Raw genomic sequence first — 10,369 nt, forward strand, 5'->3', positions numbered from 1 at the left:
ATCGTTTTATCCAAGTCACCATCTGACCCCGTTTTCCCCCTCATTTCGCAAATGGGCGTCCCTTATCGTGGCCGAGAACTGCCTCTGAACCAGAAAACACACAAATACGAGGAGGAGAAAGGCGAAGAAGGCCAAGGGACCGAAATGGAAAGATTATTATAGCTCAGAGGGGGAAAGAAAAAAAATAGATTTCTTGGGACGGATGAAGACATCGTGAGTGTGTTTCAGAGTGCAGCGCTGCTGATGGAGTTATTGTTATGTCATCCAGTTTGATCCTGTGAATATCTGAGCAGGCAGATGAAAGGACGCCCTGTGTCCAGCCTAACAGCTAACGTGACAGAGGATGATGGGTTTGGCTCTTTTTGTCAGATCGACCTTCATTCTGGTTGTTTTGGTTTGTTTTAAACGTGGTGTTGTTCCTTTATTTATTTCCTGAGTTATTGTTGATTTGTGAGGCGCTGGAGTTTATTTTCCAGGAGTCTTAAACCTGTAAATCTTTGTGTTTTTAAATCTTGCATTTGTAAACACAACCTTCTGTGTTACCGGACCCAAACTCGCTGTGATTATCTGAGTCGGGCCTCGCTCCGCTGAGGAATGTTTCCACTCGTTGATCCTAATGTGCGTGGATCTCCAGTGACGTAAGTTGTTGCACGGAAACTCGAGAAGCTGTAAACAAAACAAACAAACCCTCCGCCGTTGTGCAACTCTAAAGTGAGCAGGGTTTCCAGACTTAAAATCACAGCGAAGGCTGAAGCTACGAGCTGTAGGTCGGTACATTGTGGGTACAAACGTACATAGCTTGAGTGCATAGACTGTCTTTAAAAGTGGGGCGGAGCTTCCGGGTCTGAAAAGTGAATGACAAAGTGTAATGCCACCGAAGGTCACTAGGGGGCTGGCTACAAACAAAAACCTCTGGCTCCATAGACTCCCATTCAAAAGGTTATCTCACGAGATACAAACTCAATAATTTGCAAATTAAAAGTATTTTTGTGACGTGCAGCATTTTTATTATCATAGATAGTGATTACAAAATGTAGCTGCAAAGAAAACATTTTTTTTCTCTAATTCTTGCAATTTTAATGCAAACTAAAACTCCACAAATTACATCAGAACTTTTTGAGAAAACATTTCTGATAATAAAAATAAAAAAAAACAGCACCAGTGAGGCTTCGTTTTCAGAGTTATGTTTGTGACAAAAGAAACAAAAAACATTACTTTTCTTATATGTTTGATTTTGTGACAGGATTCCACGAGTCAGCGTTATTGCCATCTCTAACTAAAAGCTCCTGTAGCTCTTTATACGACCTGTGTCGGGTGTATAAAGCACTGCAGGAGTGGCGGTTCGCTGGCGTCACGCTGTCCCGTGTTGTGTTGCGTCCCCCCTTGTTGGTTCCCATGCGCCCTCCCGATCAGCTGACCGGTCGCTGACCTGTGCAGCCGGTGGCATCGCGGTGAACCCGGGGGTTCAAAACGTCGCCAAGTTCACAGTGGCTGCGTGTCCATCAGATAACGTCCTTGGCAGCGCTACGGGGCCTGCAGCGGACATAATTAGGCCGGGCTGTTTGTGCCCCATTAATTTTCTGCCACATAGCTTCACCCTATTCTCCACCTGTCAATGAGGGCGGTCAGGTGGAGGCTGCAAATGCCTGCTGACCTAAGCAGCAGCCTCAGCGCTGACCTCGGCGCTGACCCCTGCCGTGACCTCGGCGCTGACCCCCGCCGTGACTTCGGCGCTGACCTCACTGTCATTTTTGGTTTGTAATGAGGTCGAGATATGAAGCGTCTCGTTTCAGCCTGACATGTTTCAGGTGTTGAACTGGAAAGCTTTAAAAAAAAAAAAAAATGTTTTTGTTGTTCATAGTTGCGTAACAATTTCATAAAAGTATTCAACCATCCAACATTTCAAGCATAAATGCTGTTCCGTATTCGCTGATATTCGACTATTAATGATCTTATATTTATATCAATGATATCCTCCTTTTGTTGTTTCATCGCAGTTTGTAAACAGCTTTTAGGTGCATCACCGCCACCTCCTGGCAGGATGATGTGTTACTTCCAGGCTCCGGTAAAAAATACCCCCAAAAATATAAACTATTTGATTATTTCGTTTTTTAAGGACTATTTAAAAGACATAAAATCATGACGCATTTCTACGTCAGAGGTGGAAAAGTGGGTGGGGTTACAAAAAAATAAATAATAATAATTCCACAATCCTGAAGTTATAATGTTGGTATTTTACATATAAATAAACGTCCGCTACGAGATCACAGTGACATAAATCTGTCAGTATTTCACAGGAGACCGTTTTTAAATCTGGTGTCTTTTTATTTCATTTGTCCACAATTTATCCAATTTTAAAATAATTCAATGTGATTTTGTTGCTGTATTAATTGTTTATGGACCTTTTACCTTATTTAATTCTAGTTTTTATTGTCCTTTTTATTGTTTTTTTTTATTGTGTTGTTATTGGTAACTAAACAACAATTATCTTTTAATGCCGCGACATCAGCGTCAGTGTTGTTTGTAATTATTCTCGCTCACCAGATGGGGGTGACAACATTTTCGCCCTGCAGTTTTAATGCAAAAAGAAAAATGTCAGAACTTTATGTTCCAGGATGAATATTTTTGCTATATTTTCTTGATTACTTTGCCAAAAAAGTTACCCAAAAAAAACCTTCATCAGCATCACATGACAAACTGGTTAGTTTCTCATCTTCTAATTTACTCTTTACATCAACTGTACAGCAGCTATATCCGACACACTCAATGAACGCATGAACGGGACAAATATTTACAGACTCCTTAAAGCGGAGAAAGTGCTATCTCCTTCCAAACAAATCCATCCGTACGAAAGATTTCACATCGATTAGACTTCAAGACCGACACGGGAACAGTCCCGCCGTCGGACCAGCGCTAGATATCGTCATCATAACGTCGCTGTCGGTGTCTGCTGCTCTAAACAATGACAGATCTCTGACAGGTTAGTTTTCTCTATCAAAAAAAAAACGATAAAACAAAATATGATGCCTCTGCAATTTAAATACAGCTTATTCATAATGCTACTTCATTTAATACACACATAATAGCACTGGTAAGGATATGTATATATATATATATATATATATATATATATAGAGAGAGAGAGAGAGAGAGAGAGAGAGAACATTCATGTTTAAAAGAACAGAACTCGTTGGATGTTTCGGTCGAACCAACTTGTGAAAAAAATCAAGTTTATGTTCCGCTGAAAAAAAAGAAAAACGTTCCCTGCTGCACGAGTCCGGTCGTCTCGTTTTCACTTCGTACTGAATGAACGTGTTCTTTTGCATTCGTTGCAGGTGAAGTCTGTGAAACGTTTCCCGACATTTAAGTGAAAGAAAACTTCTCCTGACCAGCTGGTTCTGCAGAGAACATATTGTGAAGTTAGTGATGCACATAAGAAGCACCAGAACCAAATGCATGACATTTGGATGTCTGCAGAGACTGACAGGTGTCAGCGGAGAGGAACCTGAAATCAGTGAAATCACACCGAGCTGAACACCAGCCGAGAAACCAGCTGCAGATCTCTGATAGATGTTTCAATAACTTAAAATGTGTGTTTTCATAGTCTTTCAACGACAGTGTGTTTTGCCGTTGAGGCGGATCTTCTGTTTGATGAGCAGATAAAAAAAAAGTTTTTTTTTTCTCTCCTCGATGCATCAATAAGTTAAAGTTCACGTGCAGGACAGCGAGAACCTGTTTGACCGAATGAAATATGAACTTGTGCTACAACAGAAGGAGGTTCGGATCAGATAAGTGATGAAGTGCCGTCGACCCGTCCAGGTCCGACAGAGCTGCAGCGTCGGGACCGTGAGGACGTGGCGTCTCCGTCCTCGGAGAGTTTCCTGCTTCGTGGGTGAGTGTTTCTGGAAGTCTGTTTTGCCTCTACAGCGGGTGCTTGTAGCTGAAACGGACGTGCAGCCCGTTCACCGGGTGAACGATCGGCACCGTCTGCATCTTAGGAAAGTTCTCCGTGGCCAAGGTCCATCTGCACGTCCCGATCAGCTCCACGGCGAGAGTCTTTAGGATGACCTGAGCCAGCTCTTTCCCCACGCAGCTCCGCACGCCGCCGCCGAACGGCACGTAGCTGAACCGGGCGGCGCGGCTCTCCTCGCGGTCCGGGCCGAACCGGTCCGGGTCAAACAGCTCCGGGCTTTGGAAGGCCGCCGCCGTCTCGTGCGTGTCCCGGATGCTGTACATCACGCTCCAGCCTTTGGGGATCTGGTAGCCCTGAGAACGGAGGAAGGACCGTCAACAGGTCGGGGCATTTTCTGTGTATATTTCTGATTCAAAAAAAATATGCACGTACACAAACATGCAAAACATCATTATTATTTAAAAATGCAGATCAAACATTGGTGGAATAAGCTTCTCCTGGGTTTTAAAGGGACATGAGACTTTGATTGGTTTCTTTTATGTTAAAACACCTCTGATTGATGAAGACTCAGTCCGACCTCTTTCTACCGTGGAACTCAGATTATCTGCCGTTAAACTTGTAAAAGTAGATTTAGACCTAAATGAACTTCCACTTTAGATGATCTGCTTACGTCTTTAAAAAGAAAAAAGAGCCAAACAGCACCAGACAAAAAGACATCTCGCTACCGGAGACTCGAACTCACGTCTAACTCGAAGGTCTGCAGGGCGGTCCGGTAACCCCCGGAGACGGGCGGCAGGAAGCGGAGCACCTCTTTCACCACACAGTCCAGGTAGCGCAGCTGACTCAGCTTGTCCAGACTCAGCTGTGGGATGTGAGAGCGGGACGGCGGAGACCCGGCTTCATCGCTCCGACTCGGACTCCCCGTGTTCAGCAGGAGGGTCGTCTCCGCGGCGGCGGCGGCGGCATCCTCTTCTGTTTCCGTGGCGACGCACGCCAACGGGCCGTGAGACTCGTAGCCGAGGTCCTCGGCCTCCAGCTCCACCCGAGCCCTCTCCACCACCGCCGGGTGGCGAAGCAGCTGCAGCACCAGCGACGTGGAGGCGCTGGCTGTGGTGGAGTGGGCGGCGAAGATCAGCTCCACCGCCGTCTCCTGCAGGGACGGAGGAGGACACCTGGACTTAATGTCACCTGGAGTTACTGGCACGTATTCAAATATTAAACATCGATGATCAACTGAAGGAAATATTCTGCAAAAACAAGAGAAAAACTACGATTTTGAATGAAGCCCAAAATAAATCTCTCGTCACTGAGCAAAGAGCTCTAAAAACATGAGGACCTGGATTCCAGAGGAACCAGCCGATCTGACAGGAACACAGATCCACTCTTATTTTGGTCTAATGTGACGTGAGAGCTTCCTGTCTGTCAACGTGGTCTGAATTGAAGGTTCGGTGTGTTTGTGGTGTCGTCCGCACGCCGTCCGCTACCTTGAGCTCCTGGATGCTGAGCTCCCGGCCCGCCTCCTTGGCGCTGGACAGCATGTAGTCGAAGGCGTCGTGGTATTCGTCCTCCGCCTGCTGCCGCTCCATCTTCTCCTCGATGATTTTCTCCATGTTGGTGTGGAGTATCTCTCTGGCTTTTATCCCCTGGACAGACCGCGGACGCGTCGCCGGTTAGTTTGTGCTGCAGAATCAAAGATCTAAACGTGACCTCCGTCCTCCGTTTCTCGTCCTCTCACCTTTCGCAGGCCGCTGAGCGGAGCGTCGACGGGCAGCGAGAACAGGTTGTTCATCAGCTGCTCGAAGATCCGAGCCAGGTAGACGACGCGCTCGTCCTCCAGCCGCAGACCGAGCAGGACCCGCACGGCCACCCGGAACGTCAGCGCCTTGGCGGCGGCGTACACGTCCACGGCGCCGGGCTCAGAGCACCACTTGGCGATCTCGGACTTGACGACGTCCTGCAGCCGCGGCAGGTAGGACTCCAGAGCGCCGCGGCTGAACACCTTCGCCAGGATCTTCAAAGGGTTCAGGAAAACAAAGGAGAGCCGTAAAAAGTTATGACCTGGTCCACGGCAGTCAACACTCACTGGAGAGGAGAGATGGAGGGGGGAGGAGGAGGAGGGGAGGGAAGAGGAGGAAGCGGCGTCTCACCTTCCTCTTCCTCTTGTGCAGGTCTCCGATGGAGTTGACCAGCGTGTTGGGCCCCAGGATGATGCGGGTGCTCTGGGGCCACTGGGTGCACACCAGGCTGTGCTCGCCCAGCAGGATCTTACGGATGTTCTCGGCGCCCGTCACCCGGACGACGGGCTTCCCCAGGAGGTGTGTCTTAAACACGTTGCCGTGGCGCTCTCTGCGCGAGATGTGGAAGTTGGAGCCCTGCGGACGGAAAAATGGAAAATTAGGATTTAAAAAGTTTAGATTTATAGTTTGGATTTAAGAAGTTCAGATTTTAAAAGTTTGAAGTCAGACTAGAAAATTCATTTGAACAATTAAACCAGAAATTTAAAAGTGCATTTTCCATTTTTTTTATTTTTTTTTATTTTTTTATATTTTATGAATATATACTCTTCAAACATCAACCTGATCCAGTTTGTTAGTTTACTGAGGACGATAGTTTAAAAAAATAGTTCAGTATATATAATAAATATATAATACATAGTTAGTTATTTGATTTATTTAAGATTTCATCACTTTATATACGAGGACATTTTTACCTTTTTTTTTTTTTTTCATTTTCTGCAGCCTTTAGTGCAATTTATTAATTTTTATGTCATTTAAGCACCTAATTATTGCCACAATTGACTGATGTTCATTCTCAGTGTTCAGATGCAGATGTGGAACTTTAAAAATACTTTATTACATATGTTTGTATATTCAGCAAGTTTTTATCAGGTAAAAAGCAGCACACAAATTAACTTACAGGTGTAAAGAAAACTGAAATGTTCCTGCTTTCTTACTTCCTTACTGTGTTAATATCAACACATCCTGCTCAGCTGAAGTGTTCAACTTGGTTTGAGAGATTAAAATGAGGTGAAAAGGCCCGCGTGCAGAGAGGATGTCTGCAGCAGACACGTGAAGGGATGAGAGCGAAGAGGGAGGGAAACGCAGAGCTGCGAGAATTGAACAGAAAACGTCTGTTTTTGCTCCCAGAGAAGGAATTAACGCACCGAGAGCATCAAGTCCGCACACGTCGCATTAACAACACAACTCAGCCTGCACAAGAATCCCAGCGAGCCTCCCGCGTTTCCATAAACATCATCAATAATGGGATTATTAAAACTTCCTGAGGGTTGTACATCCTTATTATTAATAAGTCAGAAAGTGAAGGATGGAAAGCAGATGAGGAAAAAAAGGATCCACACACACACACACACACACACACACACACACACACACACACACACACACACACACACACACACACACACACACACACACACACACACACACACACACACACACACACACACACAAACACGCGCGCGCGGGGAAATACCCCCAAGAAAAGGTCCGGACTCACCTGGAAGAGCCAGTGGAAGGTCTCCCCGACCAGCGGCCAGCCCATCGAGCCCCTCGGCAGCGGCAGGCTGCTCTCCTTGTCCCGGGTCAGACTCCAGCGGAGGCTCCACAGCTGCCGGGTCAGCACCAGCAGCAGCACCGCTGACAGGACCGAGGTGAGCGCGGTGACCAGGGCCGACAGCACCCCGAACTGGGCCAGGGGCAACATCTCCTGCGAGCCGGTCCGCCTCCCAGCATGCACCTGCGTCCGTCGTCTGAAAAACGGGTGTCCGGCGGCGGCAGCAGCAGCGGCGCGTAAAAGCTTCTCCCGTCCGGCTGTGGTGTGCTCTCCTCTCCTCCTCCTCCTCCTCCTCCTCTGTCCTCTGGGCTCCTGTAGGATCTGCGTGAAGAAGGATCAGGGCGTGTTAGCTCGGACTGAGATGTTCGACCTCTGCTGCAGAAAAAACCCAAAACAAGGAGGGGGGGGGGGGGGGGGGGGGGGGGGGGGTGTGTGTGTGTGTGTGTGTGTGTGTGTGTGTGTGTGTGTGTGTGTGTGTGTGTGTGTGTGTGTGTGTGTGTGTGTGTGTGTGTGTGTGTGTGTGTGTGTGTGTGGGGGGGGGGGGGGGGGGGGGGGGGGGGGGGGGGGGGGGGGGGGGGGGGGGGGGGGGGGGGGGGGGGGGGGGGGGGGGGGGGGGGGGGGGGGGGGGGGGAGGGAAGCTAAACTCTTTGTGAACTCTGTCAGAGACGACTCAGAGCCTTTAGAAACTCCTATTATTACTATAATGATAAGGATCATGATCATAATCACAGTGGTCTCAGCCTCCTGATGGATGTGTGGTCACTTCTGTTATGATTATTGACAGTTTTTCTCTCATTTTCCAGACTATTTTTAATTTTGTGGTCGTTTTAGATTCCAACAAAGCGAAGTTTTTTCTTTTTTAACCGTAAATTATTCAGAAATATGAAGTGAGAGATTTGTTTTACAGAATAAAACCGTCATCGGACCAGATGGATGAACCAGATCACAAACTCTGCTGCTGCTGCTTCAAAATGAGGAGAAGCTGTCAACTATTCCAAATAGTTTTACAGGTTTGCGTGCGCCGGCTTGTCTATTAGGGTTATGCGCCTTTATAGGTACAGTTCAGGGGGCTCAGCCACCCCCCACACCTCCCCCTCCACCTGCACCTCCCCCTCCACCTCCACCACCCCGGGCGACCCGGAGTTTATAGAGCAATGGCAATAAATCAGGTTAAAAAAAAAAAAAAAAGTTGAAGAAGAAGAAAGAGGGATTTGAATACAGTCGTCGGCTTCAGATGAACAGGAGGAGAACAGGAGGAGAACAGGAGGAGAACAGGAGGAGAACAGGATGAGTGGAGGAGTTTGGCTTTAAAGGAGTCCCTCAGTTTATCCTCCGCGGACTTACCTCCACGCAGCCTCAGTGGCGACACGACTCCGATCAGTTCTCCTGCAAACTCTTCTCTTCCTCCTCCTCCGCCGTCCGACCGGAGACTGCTCCTCCACAGTGAGCGGGCTGCGGGGGGCTTTATAGACGAGGCTGCCCGCGCGAGCGATCCACCTTCAGCGGATGACGTTGGTCTGAATATGTTAAAGAGGCTCGTTCATTCACAGCCGCGCGGAGCGGAGTGGGAACCGGGAAAAAAGGAAAACGTTTGGAGATCAGAGCCGAGACGCCGAGAGAGAGAGAGAGAGGAGGAGGAGGAGGAGGAGGGAGAGAGGAGGAGGAGGAGGAGGAGGGGGGCAGATGGAGGAAACTCTCAGGTAGCCAATCAGCGTGGATCCGTTCAGAGTTTTACGCAGGTTTGACGTTCAGCCTGCTTCAGTTCACTTCATCCTGTCAGTCTGGTTTCAGAAGAAATAAGAACAGAGAAATAAATATAATCTAGAGTTTTAAATATAAAAGAGTCGTGTTTAAAAAAAAATGCACAAAAAACTGAAAGTATATATTTTTTTCATTCTGCAGATTTTTGGAGTGAACTGTGACGCGGTTTGTTTCTTTGTTACGTTCAGAAAATATGAATGAAGACGTAATAATTTAACCTGGAAAAAAGGCCTAAACCAGATGAATTCAACGTAAGAACAGTTTAACAGCAGAAAATCTGCTCCGATCTAAATCCACTGAACCTCCAGCTTGAAGTGAAAATTATTTTTAATGTATATTAACCTGCAAAAAAATGTTCTGTTTTAATTTTTTCTTGGCATTTCTCGAACTTAAATGTTCGTGTTTGCGACTTCAAGGACAGAATTCAAGCTGATGTTTTACAGCTGGATGTGTAAAATCGGGCCTCGTGCGCGCGCACACACACACACACACACACACACACACACACACACACACACACACACACACACACACACACACACACACACACACACACCCCTACCTCCGGCTCCTCCGGTGTGTGTCCTCCCGGTCCCACCCGGCCGGTGTTGATTGGAGGAGCTGCCGGTGGGTGAACGAGCTCCGAGCCGCCTGATGGAAACAAGGCCGCGCGCTGCTTTTCGCACCTTCAATCAGCACCATTATTTCGGTGTGAATTTAACCTGCAGAGATCCCGCGAGCTCTCTACAAAAAGGAACATTTTTATCACACTTATTCTCAGTTTTCAGGAATGGTTTTCTTCTAAAAGCAGCACATTAAAATACACTTTATTTAATTCATACTAAATGTCGTAAACGCCTTTAAATTATTCGATACAATTCAACATGTTTTTGTCATTTTCTTTGCTCATTTTATGCACTTTTTTATTTTTATTTTTTTGAAGGGAGACAGGTCGTTAAATTCATCCTTATCTTTCTCTCTCTTTCTGTCTCCATGTGTGAACGTGCTAATTAAAAAGTTCCCTGTTTTATCCTCTGCGCCACAATCTCCAGACGAATCTCTGACATCCAGCAGCCATGACGGCCGGGAACCCCCCCCCCCCCACACACACACACACACACA

General features: G+C 47.1%; 1 protein-coding gene across 1 annotated transcript; it reads right to left on the reverse strand.

Annotated features, from left to right (window-relative positions):
* Positions 1–1,869: 1,869 nt before the first annotated feature.
* Positions 1,870–7,636, reverse strand: cyp26c1 (cytochrome P450, family 26, subfamily C, polypeptide 1). The gene is made up of 6 exons (XM_069709280.1): positions 7,430–7,636; positions 6,061–6,285; positions 5,649–5,924; positions 5,398–5,556; positions 4,656–5,063; positions 1,870–4,266 (listed from the first exon to the last, which is right to left on the reverse strand). The coding sequence occupies exons 1-6, from the start codon at positions 7,634–7,636 to the stop codon at positions 3,922–3,924; spliced, it is 1,620 nt and encodes a 539-aa protein (XP_069565381.1). The 3' UTR covers positions 1,870–3,921.
* Between the last annotated feature and the right edge of the window lie 2,733 nt (positions 7,637–10,369).

This window comes from Brachyistius frenatus, unplaced genomic scaffold (assembly GCF_029030835.1).
Source record: "Brachyistius frenatus isolate BFR_SWC_R1_liver_20210118 unplaced genomic scaffold, ASM2903083v1 Contig_82, whole genome shotgun sequence".
Classification (NCBI taxonomy): domain Eukaryota; kingdom Metazoa; phylum Chordata; class Actinopteri; family Embiotocidae; genus Brachyistius; species Brachyistius frenatus.